This window comes from Chelonoidis abingdonii, chromosome 2 (genome assembly GCF_003597395.2).
Source record: "Chelonoidis abingdonii isolate Lonesome George chromosome 2, CheloAbing_2.0, whole genome shotgun sequence".
In the NCBI taxonomy this organism is placed as follows: Eukaryota; Metazoa; Chordata; order Testudines; family Testudinidae; genus Chelonoidis; species Chelonoidis abingdonii.
The window spans coordinates 52,535,345-52,559,608 of NC_133770.1; the positions used below are offsets into that span (position 1 = coordinate 52,535,345).

General features: G+C 39.5%; 1 protein-coding gene across 1 annotated transcript in view; it reads left to right on the plus strand.

The window, feature by feature from the left end:
- Window positions 1-23,100, plus strand: part of SDHAF3 (succinate dehydrogenase complex assembly factor 3) — an 85,833-nt gene extending 62,733 nt beyond the window's left edge. The window contains exon 2 of the mRNA XM_032766154.2: window positions 22,179-23,100. Coding sequence (XP_032622045.1) covers window positions 22,179-22,382 — 204 coding nt within the window. The 3' untranslated portion in view covers window positions 22,383-23,100. The remainder of the gene's footprint in view (window positions 1-22,178) is intronic.
- Window positions 23,101-24,264: the final 1,164 nt, after the last annotated feature.

The window sequence follows — 24,264 nt, forward strand, 5'->3', positions numbered from 1 at the left end:
TTTAAACAGAGACTGTGAATGGCTTGCCAACTACAAAACCAGTTTCTCCTCCCTTGCTTTTCACACCTCAACTGCTAGAACAGGGCCTCATCCTCCCGATTGAACTAAGCTCGTTATCTCTAAGAAAGCTCATGCTCCTAAACGTCTGTTAGTCTATAAGGTGCCACAGGATTCTTTGCTGCTTTTACTTCCTTGTACCGTCCTCCTAAATTAGCAACTGCTTGGGAATCACCCACAGTTAATACCCATAGGTACCAGCTCTCAAAGGAGAAAAGAAGATTACTTACCTTATAGTAACTGGAGTGCTTTGAGATGTGTGGTTCTTCTAGGCATTTACAACCTGCCCTCCTTCTCTTTTGCTTCAGATCTTCAGGTGATTTGTGAGGGCCAAGACTATACCAGGGTTCAACAAATAACTAGATAAATTCATGGAGAATAGGTCCATCAGTGACTATTAGCCAGGATGGGCAGGGATGGTGTCCGTAGCCTCTATTTGCCAGAAGCTGGGAATGGGTGACAAGGGATGGATCACTTGATGATTACCTGTTCTGTTCATTCCATCTGGGCCACCTGGCATTGGCCACTGTCAGAAGGCAGGATACTGGGCTAGATGGACCTGGCCATTCTTATGATTTGTGATATTGTTGGAACTGAAGGAGCAGTTGGTCTGCATCATCACCTATTCCCTCAGCTCGCAGCATGAGGAAGCATAGTGCACAGATGTGGACCAATACATGGTGCTATTGAAGAATGTATGTGTACTCCCAGTGAATATCCATAGGGACAGAAATCTTGAAGGTAAGTAGCCTTCCAACATTTTTTTGGTTTTCCTATAATTAATTTATAGGATTTAACACAAATGAGCCTCCTTTACCAACAATCATTTAAATTTACTTCACTTGGCTTTCCTGTTACATGGTCCTTCCAAAGAGTTATTGGACACACAGTGGACATAAACCAGTCTGCAGTTTGGTATATTAACCAATTTTATTGAGGTTATTCAGAGAATTAATCTATATATTTCTTTTCACAGCGATATCACACAGAAGCACGTGATGAGGGAATTTTAATGACAATTTTTTTTCAGTCTTTGGAGCCACTGACTGCACATGCATGGCTGTTTTTGGAGGCTGAGATTTTCAAAGGGACTCTATTGAGTGCCAAATTCTGTCTGGAACTTTTGAAAATTCCAGCAATGTTGCCCAATACCAATGACTCTTCATACTTAAAAAGCACATGGTACCATATATAAGTTTTCTTTCTATTGAAGTCCTAATGAAATTTCCAGGATTAGCTCCAGGGGAGGAATGTCTAAAGAGTCACATGCAATTTTGCTGAAATAATGACCCCCATTGCTGAAATAATGGCTGTAATCCCTATGGATAGTTGGACTGCCACAGTTGGTCTGTACTGGGGGGAAAAGCGGGGCCAGGATAGAGCTGGCCAAAGTAGTGCAAAGAACTGCAGAACAGAATCATGTACAGTATTTTCTATTACCAGTTTGTTTTCCAAATTGACCGCTGAAGAACCCAATTTTATTCTATTGAAGTAGAAAATACGAAATTTATTCAGATAAATGGGTTTATTTTTTTTCAGTTGGTGCTTTGTGCTGTGCATGTCAGTTTTTCAGACTAGCAACTTTCTAGATGATTTATGAAATATTACCTAAATTTGATATAAAATTATTCTTTTAACAGATTATTCTCAAACATCTTGTATTTATATTAGGCCAGTAACTGTGTGTAGAAAGGATTCTGTATTCTCCCACAGGAATTTTAGTGTTTAGATTTTCATTGCTACATTAATTTCTAGTATATCTGAGTTTTTGGCTACAGTCATCCTACATGACCAGTAAAAGAACACCAGTATTAAGTCATTTTTGCGAATATTTGTGCTTGAAGAGCTTCATTGGGTATAAATTAAGTATATGAATGTGCACTGAAACATGGTGCATGCTCTTTGAAGTGCCATCAGCTGGGATATGTAATTTTTCATGCATTCTTGTTTAGTGTCTGCAGATCTGGAAGCTAATGTGGTTGTCTTGGAAACAGGATTTTTCCCTGCAAATATCTACATGTTCTAGCATATACTATTTTTGATGTTTTTACATTGGCTTCCAAGAAAGTCTGGAAGTAGTAGGCTTGAACTTCCCAAGAAAAAAATTGATAAATATAAGGTGAGCATCCTTCAGCTAGAGAACTTTGTACAGAGCAGTGTAAGAGATGTTTCCATTTTGTGCTTAAATTATGTGCTGCTGATTTAGATTGGCAAAAGCCGTCTAATTTATTACATCAAATGTCTGAATGAGATCACAATTGCAATTAACTAGAAGCGATCAATGTTAGAAAAATCCCAGGATATAATTTGCTTGAGTTATATTTTTTAGTATAAAAGTGAAAAAATACAATACAATCTGTTAAGCCTTTTTTCTTATGCTTAATTGATGGTGTGGTTAAAAATATTGTTCCTCATTCTTTCTAGTTGTAGGCAAGTGGTAAAACTTTGTATTCTGCCTGTGTGTGTGGCATTACATTTGCCAGACAAAATAGCAAGTGTAGGCAAAATGCATTGGACAGATTGTTTAGTTGGCAAGAAAGTTGCCAAATAAAGCATAGAAAATCAAAACAAAACAAAAACAGAGTCATCTTTGGAACTGATTTTTCTTCTGAGAATTTATTAGAATGTGTATGAATATTTCTCAGCAAAGCATTTATTTCCTTTCTGTAACTTCTTTGGTTACTGTCTATTCTTCTAGAGCTAGGTATATTTTATCATCATATAGAAGATTATAAAATAGGTTTATCATCCTGTTTATATATTAGAGCTCCAAAAAGAACAATTTTCTTTGCTTGTTTTGAATTTTTTAATTAGATTCATTAAGGTTTTTTATATTATCCCTCTGTAAGTAAATATTTTTCTCTCAGTACCACTTTAAAAGCCTCCCAGACTACGCTGACAGATAGTTGGAGAAGTATTTTTTTTCTTAAAAGAAGATAGTGTCTTTTAAGGCTAGATTGAGACCTTGATATGTCCAAGCAGGGGAAAGTAAGAACCACTCTTGAGCTGCTACATGGACTACTCAGACATGTTCTTTCCTCACCCCATTCCCTTCCTTCTGTTAATTCCCCCACTTACTGTACAACATTAAATTTCAGATGGAAATCTCTTTCTACAGTACTAAAGCAACTGCTTTCCTTCTCCTCCTCACCACCACTTCCATGTGCAGGGCTGGTGACTTTTATAGCTTTCTTCCAAAACTCATGATAGTATGTCTGTCTATTGTGCATATTGATCTCTCGAAGACAGGGGTGGGCAAACTTTTTGGCCTGAGGGCCACATCGGGGAATAGAAATTGTATGGTGGGCCATGAATGCTCACAAAATTGGGGTTGGGGTGAGAGCTTGCTTGGTTGGTAATGGCTCGGGTGGGCGTTGGGGATGAGGGGTTGGGGTTCAGGAGGGTGGCTCTGTGCTGGGATCAAGGATTGGAGAGCAGGGGAATCAGGGCTGGGGCAGGGGGTTGGGGCGGGGAGGGCTCAGGGGTGCAGGTCCGAGTGGCGCTTACCTTAAGCAGTCCTGAAGCAGTGGCATGTCCCTTCTCCAGTTTCTGCATGGTGTGGCCCTGACCCTTGGAATGGGGCTATGCAGCTGCTTCTGGGAGCCGCGAGATGTGGCCCCCGACCTGGCACCCATGGGCCATAGTTTTCCCACCCCTGCTCTAAGGTCTGCTAATATCTGGTTTGCGTACCAAGTCTTTGGCCTCCCCTTGGTCGTCTTCCGTTCAAGATCATTGCAAGGGCCATCTTACCAATATAACTCACAGGTCTCCACTGGACTTGTCCATACCAATGTATGGAACTTAGCTTCCCTCAACTTGTCTTCGTTGGGCAACCCACATTAGGCCTCTCCCATACTCTTTTTTTTCTTCCTGTCCTGGAATGCCCAAACATTTGACCATCTCAACATCTTTGTTTCTGTTTTGGAGAGTAAACTGATATTTTCTTGTAGCTGGCTAAGTCTGTTCCAACACTGGGGGGGGTCAAGTTACAGTTTATACGCTTTGCTTTTAACTTAATTTGGCATCTTTTTATCACAGAGAAGTGGGCCCAGCTCCCGCCATTTGCACCAGTCAGCTTCAGGTACATAGTCAGCTCACTAAGGAGGGCACCATAGATAGCAACTGTTGACCCTAGTATTTAATTTTTGCTGTTCTCTGCCTGTAATATCCTTTATGGTGGTCCCTCTCCCTCAGTTATTATAGCCTCAGTCTTACCAACATTCATTCTAAAGTCTCGCCTGCTCAAAACTGTTGCATTTTCAAAGTTGGTTTGCAGAGTTCACATCTTCTGCAGCATATCACAAGTTATCAGTGACAGCATATTTGAGCGGGATCCTTTGTATATTTTTACTATCACGTCCAAGACATCGCAAACAAAAAGGGTTCAACACTGACCCCTGGTACAGGCCAGTGTTTACTGGAAATTCTTTGCTGTACCTCATTGATTTTGACTATAATAGTAACTCCATCATACTATATCCTGGATCAGACTAATGTATCCTTATGGTGCACCACTCAGTCGTAAGTTCACCAAACTAATCTTGGCTACATGATCATAGGTGTTCTCAAGTCCATAAAGATTCATGCCCAGTTCAGTCTTTTTCTGAACTTCTCCAAGAGGATTCGTAGGACAGATGTAGCATCAATGTACTACTTCCTGGCATAAATCCATACTGACTGTTCCACATTGCAACTGTTCTAGGCAGACATTTTTCAATTATCTTCTCCATAATTCATAGCATGTCAGTTGCTTTCTTCTTCTCATACTTGTTTTCTAATAGACTTTGCTTCCCTACTTTTCACTAAATGGGGAACAAGTTCTAAATTTAGGCCTGATCTAAACCCCATTATCATTAGCAAAGAGGCCCTTTAAAGATATGGATTATTATGAGACCATGTATAAGGCTTTTAATGACCTGGAATTAGCTCTTAATTATATTAAATCACCATGTCTAGTCATAAATAAGAACCTAAATATGGCCGTACTGGGTCAGACCAAAGGTCCATCTAGCCCAGTATCCTGTCTACTGACAGTGGCCAATGCCGGGTGCTCAGAGGAGTGAACCTAACAAGGTAATGATCAAGTGATCTCTCTCCTGCCTCCATCTCCACATCTGACAAACAGAGGCTAGGGAACCATTCCTTACCCATCGTGGCTAATAGCCATTAATGGATTTAACTCCCTGAATTTAGCTAGTTCTTTTAAATGCTGTTATAGTCCTAGCCTTCAACCTCCTCAGGTAAGGAGTTCCCACAGTTAACTGTCGCTTCGTGAGAGCTTCCTTTTATTTGTTTTAAACCTGCTGCCTATTAATTTCATTTGGTGACCCCTAGTTCTTGTATTATGGGAATAAGTAAATAACTTTTCCTTATCCACTTTGTCCACATCACTCATAATTATATATATCTCTATCATATCCCCCCTTAGTCTCCTCTTTTCCAAGCTGAAAAGTCCTAGCCTCTTTAATCTCTCCTCATATGGGACCCTTTCCAAATCCCTAATCATTTTAGTTGCCCTTCTCTGAAACTTTTCTAGTGCCAGTGTATCTTTTATGAGATGAGGCGGCCACATCTGTATGCAGTATTCAAGATGTGGGCGTACAATGGATTTATATAAGGGCAATAATATATTCTCTGTCTTATTCTCTATCCCCTTTTAAATGTTTCCTAACATCCTGTTTGCTTTTTTAACAGCCTCTGCACACTGCGTGGACATCTTCACAGAACTATCCACAATGACTCCAAGATGTTTTTCCTGATATGTTGTAGCTAGATTAGCCCCCATCATATTGTATGTATAGTTGGGGTTATTTTTCCAATGTGCATTACTTTACATTTATCCACATTACATTCATTTGTCATTTTGTTGCCCAATCACTTAGTTTTGTGAGATCTTTTTGAAGTTCTTCACAGTCTGCTTTGGTCTTAACTAATAGTGAATATTAACAAAGTTATGTTACTACTAAAACATTGAGATCAAAAGCATTCAAGACATATATATTCTACATCAAAACAATACACTTAAGTACAGATTAATTATCCATAATTTATAATATTCCTACCTCTGTTATGTTTTATTACCGTTATACCACATTACTGACTTAACAGCATTGCTCTGCACCTTGCTTAACAGTGAGGACACACACTTTCCAGCTTTGTCCCAATCTAAGATGTCTCATGTAAAAAATCATGTCCAATTTGAAAGTCCTTTATGACAGGTTGCTGGGCAAGAACTGCTGACTCAGCCCTCTGTCATGCCAGCTCCCATTAAGGAAATTAAATTGGAGCTGGCCTAATTGGTGAATGGGAGACAGCTGCCTGCCCAATTAGCCTGGGTCTATATAAAAGACTGGGAGGAAGGAAGCCAGAGGAGGGGGGAGTGAAGGATTGGAAGCAGAGCGATAGTTTTCCCCTCCTGGGTGCAGACACTAGAACCCAAGCTGTGTACGGTGAAAAGATGGTGGGAGCAAAACCTGTAAATAAACGACACCCGTGGTAACTGAACCCCGGGTCTCCAAGTGACTTTGTCAGCACAGCAGGGGTAGGAGCCAAGAGGGCCCTGCAGTGACCCTGCTACATCCTTAAACAAACTAAAAACAAAATTACTGAATCTGTGATTGAGCCGTTTCACATTCCTCTAAATAAAGGTCATTCCTTCCTCTTAACATCATTAGCAAATTATGTTCAAATAAAGCAGCCCACTTACTATCTTCCTGATCTAATAATACTTCTCCATGCTCATTACTAAATACTGCATGATTATATTCATCAGCTCCATTGTAACTGAACAGTCTTTCATTCTCTTCTCCCAAATTACAAAAAAACAAAACAGGAAATAAATAAATAAATGAAACATGACTTATGTATATGTAGTTGTAATTCACATGAATCACCACAAAGTCTTGACCCCTCTCCTTTTTCATTACAAAATATCTTTTCCTGAATCTCAAACAAAATCATGATAATAGCCAAATACTACTTCACTTATTGAGCTTTTTGTTTTCTTACAAATTGGAATTTAGGAGTCTTGGAAGTTTTCTGATTGTTTCCGTATTTACACAACACACAGATTTCATCCTCCAAATCTCCAAAATTACCAATTTACATTTTAATTATGGATTATTACATAGTTTCTTGTACTCGGAGGCTAAAACATCACATAATTTAAGGTCTCCTAAGTATAAAGAGAAATGGCAACTGCATTTTTCCTTCCATTTTTTCATGATCTGACCTGGATAAAATCTTGCTCACCAGAGTCACCAAAAAAAAAGGACATGCAAACTCTAGGGGTGAAATCTTGGAGCCACTGAAGTTAATGGGAGCTTTGCCATTGACTTCAGTGGGGACCAGGATTTTCCTTAGGTCTGCAGAAGGCTCCACAAAAGCTCTTCATCCATCAAGGGAGCTGAAAATAGTGCAGCACTTACTCAGGTAACATGACACACACTGCTTTGAAAACCCTCCTACTTGGTATAGTTTGGTACAAAAGGAATATGCAAAGGATTGAATTTTTGTCTACTGAGAAGTGATTTTTTTTATCTGCTTTTCCCCCTCCCCCCTTTCAGGGTTGAAAGTTCCATTTGGTGCACTGGGGTGAGCAGAAGTGGTGTGATGGGGTTGTGTGGTGTCACCTCTTGGCCATTCTGGGGAACAGCTCACGAGGTTGATGCCTCTTCCTGCAGGTTGCACATCACCTCTTCCTCTGGGTCTGCAGCCCCTTTCTCTCTCCAGAAGCTGCTGCAGCCTTTTCATGACTCAGCCATCCAGCCAGGTCACTTTATGCATTTCCACCTTCTGGGGTACCAAAGTCTTCCATCAGCAGTCTTAGGCAGTCTTTCCATTCACTGCCTTTTAGTGCCACTCCCTCAGTGGCTGGCAAGGGAACTCAGGCCCACCTTCTACTCTGGGTTACAGCTCAGGGACCCACTAACCAGCAGTCAAGGTCTGGTCCATTCTAGACTTACTGCCTTTCCCTGAGCCCTCTATCTTCCCAGCCTCCCGCCTCTCTGGGTTCGCCAGCCAAATTGCACCTTCCTTCTCCCAGGGAGTGACTGCAGACTTTCCAGGCAGTCCCTCTTTACTGTCAATTTCCTGCCTTTATAAATCCGGCCCAGCTTCTTCCTCCTCAGCTGGGCTCTCTCTCTGTCAGGGGTTTACTTAGACACCTGATTCCTCTCAGCTATGGCCTGTTGGTTTAATTAGCCCCCTTCTTTCGTGTTCTTTAATCCTTTCAGGAAAAGTGTGGGGTGAATACCCCATCACAGGTGGCTTTACACCATCTTTCTACTCGCCAGTCCTGAGGGCAGCTGAGGGGCTGGTTTGCCCCCTCAGTACAAGTGAGAGTGGCTTTTTTCTTCTGCAGCCATATGATACCACTTTCAGTGTTCTACTTTAGTCATGTTTAGTGTGTCCAGGAAAAGAAACACCTGACCTGGCCCAAAGGATGAAGATGTTGTTTCATCAGTTTTGTCATTTTCTTCATTTGTAATCTAATCCATTTTGAATAGATAAATACATTATGATTTTCCTTTTCTGGATTAGCAAAACTAATCTTAGGAATTTTGCTTTTAAAAGAATCATGCAACAATTTGCTGACAAATCATACAGGTATATAACTGAATTATCTCTATTCTCAGTCTCTTTTGTCTTCTATGTCTGAGTTCATGGATGTTTGTTTTTGTTTTTTCTCCTACCTAGTCAACCCAAGTCCTCTGGGACTTTACTCAGTGATGGGCCAAACCCTACCTTTTCATCTCCATAAATTCCAGGGCCAGAAGGAACCATTGTGATCACCTAGTCTGACCTCCTGTATAACACAGGCTATCGAAATTCCCCCAAATAAATCCTAGAACATATCTTCTAGAAAAAAAAATCCGATCTTGATTTTAAACTTTTAAGTGATAGAGAATCCACCACAACTCTTTTAAATTAAAAAATTATGCCTTATTTCCACTCTGAATTTGTCTAGTCTCCACTTCCAACCATTGGATCATGTTATATCTTTTTCTGCTAGATTGAAGAGCCCGTTATTACGTATTTGTTCCCATGTAGGTACCTTATAGAACGTAATCAAGTCACTCCTTAATCTTCTCTTTGATCAACTAAATAGGTGCATAAGGAGGAGATCATCCTGTTCCTTAGTTTGATTTGTTGGTCTATAGCAAATACCAACTAATACCCCCATCTTGTGCTTTATCTGTTAGGACAGTGTTTCCCAAACTTGGGATGCCGCTTGTGTAGGGAAAGCCTCTGGCGGGTCGGGCTGGTTTGTTTACCTGCTGCATCCGCAGGTCCAGCCAATCGTGGCACCCACTGGCCGCGGTTTCCTGCTCCAGGCCAATGGGAGGTGCTGGAAGCAGCGCAGGCCAAGGGACGTTGATCCATTCAAGATAATTTTCTTCTGAGTTATCAGTGACATGGAAACAGGTAGTGGCATTTTGGACAGTGTGTACCTCTCCTTTTGTGCACTCAATCCTTCTTAGGTAGGATGTAATTTTAACATTCCAGTCATTCAAATCATCCCACCAGGTTTCAGAAATACCAACTAGATCAAATTAATGCTCATAAATGAGCAATTCAAATTCCTCTTCTTTGTTACCCAGGCTCGAAGCATTGGTATACGAACAATTTAAGTATTTCTTCTCTTCATGTCCTTTAGTTCCTTGATTAATTTTGTTCTGAATATCTCCATTTTGTGCTGGGTGCTCACATCTTCCCTCTTTTTACCCTCCCCTTTTGCTATCAATTTAATCCCCTCCTGACTATTCTAGTCAGCCGGTCCCTGAGAAGATTGGTCCCCCTTCTACAGAGATGGAGACTCTACAAAATATACTGCCTCCTGTACCCATAGAAGGTAGACTAATGTTCCATGAAACCAAAACCCTGCACCACATACGTAGCCAGTTATTCATGTGTAGAATCTTCTGCCTTCTGTCTTCTTTTGCTCATGGAACAGGAAGGAGCTCAGAAAAGATTTCTAGTATATTCTTCTTCAGCATGCTTTTGAATTGCCTGAAGTCATCTACTATCTCTGAGTTATCCTGTGACACAATGTCATTAGTGCTGAAATGAACTGTCACCAAAGGATCCTTGCCCATTGACTTCAGAAGTCTTCCCATATCTTAGAGTGGCATCTCATGTTTTGTCTCCGGGAAGGGAGCCTGTTGTCTACTTGTCTCTTGAAGAATGTTCTTTTGATTCTTCTGAGTATCGAGTCTCCAGCAAGGATAGTCTATCTTGAATGACTGGAAATCTCTTTGTGGGCAAATTTGATTTTCCTACAGCTACCATCCGCATGTGTGTCTTGTGCATTTCTCTGTTCCCTTGGATATGATGTATCATCAGAGGTATCTTCCATAGTTTCTACATTGAGGACCTGTTAGCTATCTGAAACTTCTAGCTGTATGTAATTCCTCCTGATTGTCTTCTCTATGGGGGACACAAACTCCCCAGTTTCATCTGTCTCCAACAGTGTAGAGTGCCCCCATGTCCTCTTGCCTGGTTATGAGCCACCAGACTTATCCTCTAACTTCCTCTGTGTCCAGTTCCTTGGTAGCCAGATGCATTTTTCCTTGAACCTTGGGTACTGGTATTTTCACAAACTTTGCTGTCTAGGAACTCCTCAGTTTCTCTGATTCTCAGTAATGTCTCAAGTTGCCCCTCCAATCCAAGAATCTTTCCCTCCAGGACAGCCACCAACTTGCACTTCATGAACATGAAATCACCTCTGCTTTCAGAGAGGAAAGAGAACATGGCACATCCGTTGCAGGTCACCACCACTGTTCCATTGCTGGCCATCTTGTTATCACATGTAGTACTGAACCTGGAATGAAAGCCTCTCTCACTCATGTTTTCTTTTAACCTTTCATTTCTGAAGAACAACAAAAATGAGGATACTGAACTCTCTCCAAGTAGAAGAGACAATTAACTCCATTCTCCCAAGCAAAAGTGGTCTCTTATGTGTGCTTTTGAATTTATTTCTGTCATCAGCATAACATAACAGCATTCACTGAACTAGGTGGCAGTCTGTACATTGCAGTTCAAAGGAGATATTTTTTCTTTCTGCACTTTGGAGCCAGCAAGACTGATACTTTCTTCCTTTGTCATGATATTTTAGAACTTTGAATATCATGCATTCAGTTGCCTTTTTATAATTTATGAATTCCATGGGTATTAATGATTCAAAGATAGGAAGAAAACTGTATGAACCTCATTATTATTTGACTAGCCCGTTCATTTTATCTCTGTAGTTATCACTTACTGTAAATACTGTCTTGCCCTTTTTTGTAGAAAAGGCTTAAAGAAGATTTGCTTTTTTAAATTAACATAATAGATGGGATTTTCTAAGGAGCCTTAGTGATGTAAGACACAAGTGTCATTGAGATTTTTTTAAAATGGGACTTTTACCTAAGCCACTTTATTTAGGCTCTTTTTGAAAAATCCACCCAATAAGCCTAAAAAGTATTCATTAGTGTCTCGTATTTCACTTGCTGGTGGCTTAAATGTTGTTTTATGGGGGAAGCAATTCTTAATTGCTCTTAGTATTTTGCTTCACAGAGTGGTAACATGTAGAATTAACCAGGGTCCTGATTTAGCACAGTTTTTGAAATTGGTGTTTTTTGACAGCTGTACATTTAGCATGTAAACTCTTTGGGGAAGAGACTTTGGGCTTGATCCCTGCCCCTTCTTGTGCTCTTTGTATGGATAGAGTGATACACAAGGGACAGAAAACTGCTTTAGCAGTTCTCCTTGCATAGCAAAATACCCAAGTGGTGTAAAATTGCTGCAGTTTGGCCAATAAGGAGTCATTCAAGCCAGTGCTAGTTAGAGCAGTCCTAAGGCTGTTCTAATATGCACCAGGGACCAAACTAGCACTGACTGACCCTGTCCCCACCTTGCCTTGGACAGGAAGACAGAAAGACACCTACGTGCCCTCCTTTCCTCCTCCAGTGCACTCAGCATGGCTGTGAAGCACCTGCAGACCTAGCCACTTGTCTTTAGTTTTGTCCATTTTGCAGAGTGCCTGCTACAAACTATTAGTAATAAACTGGGCAGAATAATCCTTGCCAGTATGTATTGCTATGTAAGGTATTATGATGTACTGAGGAGTTTTTCTATAGTTGGAAGTTACCAAGAAACCCCCCAAAAAACATTGTGGCAGAAGAGAGGTAAATTACTGATATGGTAGTGAAAAACAAAACAATTCATTAATTAAATTGATTGCAATTCTCATTTCAAGGACACATTCGTAGGTATTCACAGAAAGGTGATCTATATCTAGAATATTTTACTACATGAAAACTAAGACATACTGCAGGCACTTCATTCTTGATGCTCTTGTTACCTACATATAAAGGATTGTATTCATCTCATGGGGACATAGAGGAGATGCATATTTATTTGAAGATTAGGTTGTTTTCCCATTATGGCTTTTAACTTACTATTGGAGTTTGTGTAAACCTTGCATGTCAAAACCTGTACGCAATGAACAAAATGTCACTTGATATTGTAAGCAGAACCTTAAATTTACAGTTTTCCAAGTCAGCAAATTATATAATACATTTTCTAGATGTTTGCAAATTACATAAAGAATAAATATGAATTTCAAACAGCAACATCATTAAATTCAGTAAGTATTCAAATCAACTTTGGGTGGTTGCTGAAATGGCACCACAAAGTCAGATCCAGTGTATTTGTTCTTTTGGATTCTACTTTTGTAAATATGCTTTTGTGTTGATGCATCATTGCCTTTAGGTACAATAAGGTGAGACTTTTTCATTTTCTGGTACATGCAAAAGAAAAGGATGACATGTCTTTAAGCTCGTATTTTCAAGTCTCTGTTTCGTATCAGTTTGTAATGTATGCAGGAACTATTGAAGTTTTCTGAGACATCCAAAGCATTTTCACCTAGAGACAAATTCTGATGAACACACCTACCCTCACAGAGGCAGATGTCTCCAGGCAAAGGGGAATCAGTGGTGATATGCATCTAGATGGCAATTAGGTGCCACGCTTGGAATGTCGTGGAGCAGAGAACTGTCACACAGAAGAGGTGAAAGGGAAGGGATGGGTATGCCTAGAGGACATGTATTCAAATCCCTAACTCTTGTCCCTTCTTGAGTGGGGATGTGGGAGCTAGGGAAACTGCTGTATCCTCAGCTCTGCAGTAGCAATCACAGAGTAGCTTCCAGGCTGCTCACCACCATGTGGGGGAAGGTATTCCTGCCCCTTTGAGATCTAGCCTCATAAGGAATGGCATAGCTTCTGAGCTATGTTCTCATTAGCATCAGTGCCTTGCAAATTGTGATGTCTGAATGCCAGAATGGAAAGAAAATGGATATAATTCATTATCATGCCCAACATTTCGTTTGCACAATTTATAGTGTATATGGTTGTCTACTTTAGTAGACAGAAAACCCACACAGTCTGTAAAATGACTTCAGATTCATTTACTATATTTTGGATTCCTTTTAGGATTCTTCTTTATTTTTTTATTTCTGTCCTAGAGATACGTTGCATAAATGCCAGGAGCTTTACATTGCTTGTTTTCAGTATTGTTACTGAGCAAGATCGTACAGCTGTTGCTGTTTGGTATTCTAAGCAGGATTGCACAGCAAGAAGTTGATTTTTTTCTTCTAGATCTACCACTTAAAAATCAATACTAGTTGGATTGTTCTTTGTGTAGAATTTTGCAACTACAGTGAAACTAAATAATTTGCCTGTGTAACATGTCAGTGATTTATTAGACTACTAAAGGCTTCGGAATTTGAATTTGGCCATCTAACTTTACAAGAATTTGTACAGACTGTAGAACTGAAGACTAGCTAATCTATCATATATGTTATTAATAACATTGGAATTTCACTTATCTATATACAATCCCATCCACAAACCTAGGGCCAGTTCCTGCCTAATGGAACTCCAGTGAAATCAGTGGAATTACAGTAGGAATTAATTTGATCTCTTGAGTATAAATCATAGTTAAAACTGACAATGTCTTGAACACACTTCTGATTTAAGAAGGGGAAAAGTGAAGTGAGGAAGAAAACACAGTGTTGTGAAAGAAAGATGGAGGTAAAGTTTTTAAACACTGAGTTATAGTTCCTTTTAATGTTAATAGAATTCGTGGACCAAAGTCCCTGGACTAAAAACGTGGAGCATCTGCCTTAACTTAGATTTGCTTGTTTAATAGTTTTGTTCAAAGACTTAGTTATCTGTGCATTAAACTTCAGAGCCATGGGATAAATTTATATAGAATCTGATCCAAAGGCTATTGACTTGAATAGATTTTGGATTAGGTACATATACCATACATGTGGACATGCTATATTTGTGATGAATTACACATATAGAAATACATTTATCATCTGTCTATGAATACATCATTTAGCCACTAATTCATTTCCCCAGGATATATTCTTAATTACAATTGTAATGGTGGCTTTTGTAATGAGAATACTTAAGCGCTAGTAACTAGACTGATATCACCAGCTCTGTTCACATAAACCACTGAACAATTAATTATAAATGGGAATATATCTCTATTCCCCCTCATCTAGTCCTCCCCATGATTAATCCTTTACAAAAAATGTTGCCTAGTCAGAACAGTTATTCAATAAAATTCAATTAAAACAATATTTTAATCTATGCAAAATGTAGTCTCTTTACTAATTCAAACTGTTGTATTCAGATTTACACTTCAGAAGATGTTAGTGTTGCTTGTGGCTTCATTTTATGCTTCATTTCTAACTTTTAGAGTTTTATTGTTCCCAGGTCTTCTTAAGAAAAGTAAATAATTAGGCTCCAATCCCGCAAAACACTGAAGCCTATGTTTAAGTATTTGAATAGTTCCATTGATTTCAATCAGTGAGCATCCTAGGCAAGTCAAAATGCTCAAATCCTGTAGTGATCTCCCTCAAATCTCACCCTAGATCCGACTGTCTTAAAAAATAAATCTGCCCTTGAAAACATTTTGCTTCCCTTTTCACCACCTCCCCCACACTTCAGAACTGACATCCAGTCTTGTTGCATGAAACTGAGGTTTCCCAGCCTGCTCACAGTATCATTTTCTTCTCAGCTTCAGCAAAAGCCCTTGTGCTGAGCAGCACCAAGAAGTGTGTATATATAGGAGGTAACAGCTGGGAATCTTCTGGCTCAAAACTGCAGCTGTCAGAGTCAGCAAGAAGAGGCCACTGAGTAGGTGGAAGGCTTGTTGAGATGTTCTAAGCCCAGCAGTGTTACAGCTGTATTCTGCTGCTGCAATTCCATTGCCTAATTACCTGGAACAAATTTACAGAACCTTAGGCTGTCTGGCCAAACCGGGAGTCTTGACAGTCAGCAAGTTATAGTTGCCAGAGGCTTTTCAAAAGAGGGGGAAAAGTAAGTTTTAATTCTTGTTCCCCTTCCACTTTAATCCCATGCCACTTTAATTTCTCACTATCTCTTATAAAAGCTAAATTGGGGGGCATTTTAAATAGCTCTCCTTTTAATATTGAGGAATACACAGTGAGAATTGTACATATTCATTGGCCTGTGCTCTACTGTTGAAAAGCTGGAATGGGATTGAGGAAGTGGTTTGTAATATGAGAAAAGCAAAGGGGCAGGGCCGGCGCTCCCATTTAGGCGGCCTAGGGCGCCAGGATTATTGGGGGGTGGCATTTTGCCAGGGGGGGCGGCAGGCGGCTCCGGTGGACCTGCCGCAGTCATGCCTGCGGAGGGTCCCCTGGTCCCGCGGCTCCAGTGGAATTGCCGCAGGCATTCCTGCGGATGGTCCGCTGCTCCCGCGGCTCCAGTGGACCTCCCGCAGGCACTTCTGCAGCAGCTCCACCAGAGCCGCGGACCAGAGGACTCTCTCCGCAGGCATGACTGCGGCAGGTCCACTGGAGCCGTGGGACCAGCACGTGGGGCGGTGAAATGGCTGTGCGCCTGGGGCGCTAAAAACACTAGCGCCGGTTCTGCAAAGGGGTCTTGAACAAATTTAAGTAAATATTCAAAACAATATGGAAATGTTTATCCCTTTCCTTGCTGTTTTCCCTTATCTTCCTACTAGCAATTATTAGAAAAGATGGTTGCCATATTAGTGCACAGAGCGTATGAATCCCCATTAAGGATTCTGCCACCCTTGTTTGTTCTTAGCATATGTACAATGTGCCTGAGGTGGCATGTGAGCAGGACTCATCACTGACTTTGGTCCACTGGTTGGATCATTAGCTTCCCTGGCCCAGGCCGTGTATTGACAGGGCGTGCAACATGAACACTGATCCATGCTCCTCTCCCCCCCGCCCCCGCTTATGGTACACAGTACCTTATACTTTGAATAGTCCCTTTGAAACCAGTAGGGCTGTCCAAAGAGTAAGGTACTACACACTAAGGGGCCCTTAACCTGTAAAGGCTATTTTAAACAAAATTATTTTGGGACTATTTTCACCACTGTTACTCATTTGGTTAGTACCTTACTACATATTGTGGTTAGATGTTGATAGATGTTTGGCTGCATGTGTGTGTTTCTTCTGTGTACCGCCCCAGACCTGCGCAGACAGCTGGCACGGCAGACCTCAAGCGAACCGCCCAATGACCACAAGATCCATTAAGGGATGTAGGCACCCAGCCAGGTTTATTGTTGACGAAGCTCGGTACTAGTATCCCACAGACTCTGCCAGACCACTAATACATGTATGCCCGTAACAATGGACCAGCTCAGTGAACAGCGGGACTTTCCATTCCTCTGTAGGCCAGACAAAGATACTCCCTCTGAGACACATCTTTATGCCCTGATACAAACAAGTCAGTACTGCCCCTTAACGTGGCTAGTTATTACTAGGACTGTCAAGAGATTAAAAAAAGTAATGTCGATTAATCACATGATTAAAAAAATTAATCTTAATTGTGCAATTAATCATACTGTTAACAATACGATATGATTTATTTAAATATTTTCAATGTTTCTACATTTTCAAATATATTGATTTCAATTACAACACAGAATACAAAGTGTACAGTGCTCACTTTATATTAATATTTTTTACAAATATTTGCACAGTAAAAAAAATAGTATTTTTCAATTCACGTAATACAAGTACTGGAGTGCAATCTCTTTACCATGAAAGTTGAACGTACAAATGTAGAATTATGTACAAAACCCAACTGGATTCAAAAATAAAACAATGTAAAACTTAAGTGCCTACAAGTCCACTCAGTCCTACTTCAGCAGGAGATAATGCTGCCTGCTTCTTGTTTACAATGTAACCTGAAAATAAGAACAGGTGTTCACATGGCATTGTTATAGTCAGCGTCACAAATACTTATGGGCCAGAAGCATGCCCTTCATGCTTCAACCACCATTCCAGAGGACATGCATCCATGCTGATGATGGATTCTGCTTGTTAACTGTGCAAAAGCAGAGCTGACCAATCCATGTTCGTTTCACCATCTGAGTCAGATGCCACCAACAGAAGGTTGATTTTCCTTTTTGATGGTTCGGGTTCTGTAGTTTCCGCATTGGAATGTTGCTCTTTTAAGATTTCTGAAAGCATGCTCCACATCCTGTCTCTTTCAGATTTTGGATAACACTTCAGATTCTTAAACCTGGGGTCAAGTGCTGTAGCTATTTTAGAAATCTCACATTGGTACCTTCTTTGCATTTTGTCAAATTTCCTGTGAAAGTGTTCTTAAAAGGAACATGTGCTAAGTCATCATCCAAGACTGCTATAACAAAATGTATAGCAAAGTGCAGGTAAAACAGAACAGGAGACATAGAATTCTCCTCCAAGGAGTTCAGTCACAAATGTACCAGTAATTATTTTTTTAAATGAGCATCATCAGCATGGAAGCATGTCCTGTGGAATGGTGGCCAAAGCATGAATGGGCATATGAATGTTTAGCATATCTAGCATGTAAATACCTTGCAGTGCTGGCTACAATTGTGCCATGCGAACGCCTATCTCACTTCCAGGTGACATTGTAAATAAGAAGCAGGCAGCAGTATCTCCCGTAAATGTAAACAGAATTGTTTGTCTTAGCAATTAGTTGAACAAGAAGTAGGACTGAGTGGACTTGTAGGTTCTAAAGTTTTACATTGTTTTGGTTTTGAATGCAGTTATGTAACAAAAAAAAATCTATATTTATGAGTTACACTTTCACAATAAAGAGATTGCACTACAGTACTTATATGAGGTGAATTGAAAAATATGATTTCTTTTGTTTATCATTTTTACAATGCAAATATTTTAAATAGAAATAATATAAAAATGAGCACTGTATACTTTGTATTCTGTGTTGTAATAACAATCAATATATTTGAAAATGTAGAACATCCAAAATATTTAATACATTTCAATTGGTATTATATTAACAGTGCAATTAATTAATTTTTTAAATCACAGTTATTTTGAGCTAATCCCATGAGTTAACTGTGATTAATCAACAGCCCTAAAAATACTATTTTATTTTTTTACAGTGCAAATACTTCTAATCAAAAAATAAATATGAAGTGAGCACTGCACACTTTGTATTCTGTGTTGTAATTGAAATCAATAGATTTGAAAATGTAGAAAACATCCAAAATATTTCAATACATGGTATTCTATTATTGTTTAACAGTGCAATTAATCTCTTGAGAGCCCTAGTTAGTACCCATCACCTTGTACATGTTGGTTTGATCAAAACATTTTTATTATGTACTGTTATCCTGGCCGTATCTTTTAGGAGGGGTCAGTGTGTTCCTGTTATCTTTGGAGAATGTTTTTGTACCATCCTTGATACGGGAATGTTTTGGGACCACTTGATACCGGGATGTATTTACGTGACTACTCTGTGACTAGCACTTCTTAGGAATGTGTATTTTTGCAATATCAGCCCTGTTTTTGCCAGATTCTTCCTCATACCAGGCCTCTGCGACAAGGGCTTATGTCTCAAGCTCTCTTCCTACTGCATTCCTCCCGCTTTTTGTCTTTTTGTAGGGAGAATATTTACCCATTGTTTTGTAAATGCATAATGCATGGACGGAAGCTGACCTAGTGGGCTAAACACTGTTATGTGGCCACCTTATTTTTCCATTCACACATATATGCCTCATCTGTCCCTTCATTTGCACATTCCCTTGTATGACTGATGGACAGATTTTAATTTTTAATTGTTTTTAGTTCCTTATAGTGGACCTGGGAATGTTAGGCCCAGGACCATGACTGGGGTGTAGGGTGTAGAGTTGTGCCTTGATAATAACCTATGAGTGACATAAGGAGGCCTTTATACTTAGTTGATGAGATGGGCTTTGGTCAGGATTATAGTAAATGTGTATATGTTTGTACCTTAAACATTTTTTATAGGACACACTTGGTTCAACACACCTTACAGAGTATTCAAGTATACAGATGTTCAACAGCCCTTACAAACTGCACAAGTACAAACATTTGCTTTTAAAACATTAATAAGCATTTGATTATTCCTTATAATTATTATTTATTACTATGGCTGTGTTGCTAGCTAGCTGGGTTTTTTTTTTAACCCAGTGTTGTAATTCTGCTTGTTTGGTTTGATGTTGCATGTAATAACACATTTCCATTAGTGCAGCTATTGTTATGGCTAGTATTTTCATTAATATGTATTATAGCAAGTGTTTGGACTATTGGGTGGAGAGTAACATCCTTCGGGATTGCCCACCAAGGTATTTTTACCTTTTTTTGCACACTTTTATCAGTGTGGTTAAATGTTTGGCTGTGTGTGTGTGTGAGCACGCACATGTGTGTGTGTGTGTGTGTGCTCGGTGTTTCCTCTGTGTGCCACCCCAGCCCTCTGCAGACAGCTGGCACGGCAGCCCTCTAAAAATAAATACTTTGCTTCAAAGATTAATGATTGAATGTCAGTAATGCAAACGTGAATAATGAAAAATTGGTAAAATTGTGAGAAACACAGTGCTATAGCTAAATATGCCCTACTTTTAGCAATGCAGTTTTAAAAAGCAGCAGCAGCTAAGAATTGTCCTAAGCATATGCTGAAAAGGAGCATTTACTGTAGCCTAGACTGTTAGTATTGGAATGCAACATTTAGCCAGTAGCATGCTTTTAAAGTTAAACATGTTATGAATGATTAGGGTAGAAAAAGTCATAAACATTCTACTTTGGCAAAGGAAATGATATATCAACATTCTTCATTGCACCTACTAGTATAAGGCCATTGTGACTTAGAAAGATGCAGTGTAAGCTTATGGATTTAATACATTTTGTGATAGTTAAAAGGGTGTTGAAAAATTGGAGATGGTATAGAGGAGAGCCACAAAAATGATCCAAGGGCTGGAGAAGATGCCATATAATGCGAAATTTAAAAGATCAATCTTTTGAAATTATCAAAAAAAAGATTGGAGAGGCGGCTTGATGATAGTGTATAAATACTTTCAGGGGGAGAAAATACTGGATACTAAAGGCTCCTGCTCAGTCTAGTGGAGAACAGCAAAACATAAGACTGGAAGGGACCTCCTGGTTCATTGAGTCCAGTCCCCTGCTTTTGCAGGCAATTGTGTACCAAGAACTCATGGCTCAAAGTTACAGCAGGACAAAATTCAAATGAGCTGGTATAAATGCAGAATTCTCTGTAACTTGAAGTCTTTAAACCACGATTTGAGGACTTCAGTTACTCAGCCAGAGATTAGGGGTCTATTACAGGAGAGGGTGAGTGAGTTTCTGTGGCCTGCAATGTGCAGGAGGTCAGCCTAGATGATCCTGATGGTCCCTGCTGACCTTTAGCTCTGTGAGAACCATTCCACCCTATCAGTGCCTTTCACACAGTCATTGCCAATTCATAATATGGTATTTCCTTTTGTTAGTTTTCTGACCTCTTTCTGAATGCCACAGGATTCTCTTTTTGAAAACTTGCTATGTGTATAAGTTTTCACTTTCATAGCTTGTGATGCTTACAGACTTATTGTAATGCATATGGGCACTGATCAAAAACCTCACTGAAGTCAATGGAAAAGCTCCCATTAGATGGTTGGGGGGGAATGATAACCAATGTCAGCATGAGACCAACTGGAAATCTTGTATCCATTTTAAAAATTATTTGTACATATGCTTTGAATGCTGGAGAGGTGCATTTAAAAAATGCATTATAGATAAGCATCCCCAGGTGAGGAAGACACATCAGCCTCAATGCAGGAAAACATTCTTGTTCAGTAAAACACTTAAACATGTCTTGGGTCAATAGGGCTCAGGCATGGTCTTAAGCACTTTTCCAAATTGGGGTTAGAGACAGAGTATTCCAAATTAGGTAGGATTTTAGGGATCAAAATCTGATTTTACCAGGAAGCATGTGACTAGCCAATAGTTAGCTCAGGCTTTGGAGCACAGAATATTGTCAACATGCTACTAAGCAATCAGAGAGCAATGTTATAGATTAGCAGTTGAGTTATTCAGTAATTTTCAAGGCTAGCCCCATGAGCCTATTCCAGTATTCTAGTGTGTATTTACAGGGAAGTAGTATCAGTCCAATCACCAGGGGCAGCTCTAGGCATTTTGTCGCCCCAAGCACGGCAGGCAGGCTGCCTTCGGCGGATTGCCTGCGGAGGGTCCACTGGTCCCGCAGCTTTGGCCGACCTCCTGCAGGCAAGCCGCAGGACCAGCGGACCCTACGCAGGCAAGCTGCCGAAGGCAGCCTGCCTGCCGCCCTCGTGGGGACTGGCAGAGCGCCCCGAGTGGCTTGCTGCCCCAAACACACGCTTGGCGTGCTGGTGCCTGGAGCCACCCCTGCCAGTCACAGCAATGTGCAAAGTGAATTCTGTTGATACTTTTGCTCAATAAAGTCTATAAAAACATAGCATCTACAATTAAATATACTATTGGACAATGGAGATGCATGACTCGACAAAACATGCAAATAAAGTGGTAGAGAGCTGATGCAGATTTTTTTTTAAGCAGAAGTATAAAATTACCAAAAGATATTGGAATTTTGATATGTATTTTAATAGGTTTTCATTCTTAGCGAAAATACCCATTTCATCATTTTGTTTTGTGAGTGATCCAGAGAAGGATACATGGTAAAAGGACTATACACTTTGTACATATTAGCAGAGTCAATCAACATAAATGTTGCTTTTGTCATCTTTCTTTGACTTTCCCCCTCCCTTTCTGTACTAGATCTATGCAGAAATGCTGCGGCAGCAAGCTAACGAAGACAGACAAAACTCAAGAAAAAAGACTTGCTTCGGAACCCCCCTCACAGAGGAGAAACTTAATGACTTCCATAATGAACAGATTGGACAGCTGCTGGAATTGATGCAAGAAGCCACTAAACCTAATAAGCAATTTAATATTTCTGATGTTTCTGAATACAAGAACTAGATTTTTAAATGCACTTAAAAACCATTTTATAGAGCTTCCTTTTTCAATTTGAGTAGAACATTATTATGAAGAATAATGAAAGCTGATGTGGTGAATTGTATGCTTTAACCTGATGTATCTGTTTCCTTATGCAGTGTTGTTAGAATTACTTTATGGTCCCAGGTTATGTAAACAATAACAAACACTTGTACTTTGCATTTTAGAAAATGTGCTTTATTTTAAGAATTTGGTAATTGTCATGTTTTCAAAATGGAAAGTTTTATGCTAGAATTGGATTTAAGCACCTGGTAGGTCTTGATTTCAAGCCAAGTCATTATTTGTATATCATCCACTTCTTCCTCTAATAATGGAAAGGATGCAATCAACAGTAATTTTCTGATGGGGATTCAGCAACTACTGTACAAAGAAGGAATGTGTGCTACTGATTTAGGTTTATTGCATTGCAAAGAAGTAAACCATGTTTACAAGGATGTGTTGTCCTTTCATTTGAATGCTAGTTTTCTTCATAAGTTTTATTGTGGAATTTTCCTTTAAACAAAATACATTTTTATTCTAAAATTCACCCTTCTTAAAACCACAGTCTTATGAGCAAAATAATCTGTTTTTCAGTTAGATCCCTAGAATCTATCAAAGTATGATTCCCTTCCTTATCCCTGAAATCCTGCTATTTTACAGATAAATTGTCTTATTAATTCAGCAATAAAATAATTCTTTAGTAGTAATGCATACACTGAGTCATTGTTATACAATTAAAATATAAAGAAGCTTAAAGGCTCAGTATCATCCTGTATTCTGCTTTTATACAGAATCCAATAACAGGAACAACCCCCCTTTCATAGTATTTTATAAGTATTAGAAATAGATTAGACAAGCTTTAGTGGAAACAAAGCACTGCATTCTGCCATACAGTGTGTGCCTATTGTAATGCTCAGATCATTGTGATGTATGATGTACAGAATTTTGTAAAAAAAAAAAAAAAAAATGCCTCCCATCTCTTCAAAATGCACAACCTACGTGCTCAAAGGCAACTTTCTCTTCAGTATTTTAAACCTATATTTATAATTACTGCTCATGTTGTTCTACTTTTGGGTCTTCCACTGACTGCTACCTGAGTGTTCAAGATAACAATTTCTTTCCTCTTTAGGGACAGCAGCTTTGACAAGGAATTACATTTACAGATATCTCAAGCTGTAGCAAAATGCTGTGTTTGCCTAAGTGACTGTTCTGGGGGCTAATTCTGAGAGGTTTAGGGAGTACCCTATATCTCCCAGCTCCTGAAAACCTCAACAGGAGTTGCAGGCTGTTTATCACCATTCAAGGATCAATCCTTAGATTGTGTACAACGGGTGCTTTTGATTGCTGTGCAGCACGTCCTGGCAGCATGCCTCTGCTGCTCTTGGTACTACCCAAAGGCCCAGCTAGTATCAGGACCTCATGTTATTATGTAAACATATAGGAGGACATGGTCCATTCAAAAAATCTTAGATTTTTTTAATCAAACTCCAGTTCAGACCTTTGAATATAGTTCCTAAACTTATCGAATTTAAATTGGATTTACAGTAAATGTGGTAAATTTCTGTAATAAGTCTACTTCAAGTTTTAATGGGGAACAATGTGTGCTTTCATGGGAAAGCCTCTTTAAATAACCTCATTTGTAAAACCTTGTTTTTATAGTTTCAAGCCAAGTCAGCACCCAACATTGTATATTTTTGCCTCTAGAACATTAATATTTGAATGTAAAAAACTGTTGTTCTAAGACTAGTTAAACGCAGCTTCCTTTGTCAGTACATAAAATGAAACCAAACTGACTCTTAAATAGCTAGTAGAGTAGGTCTTTAGTCATATGAAAATATTTGGTGGCGGAGTTAGTCACACATATGTC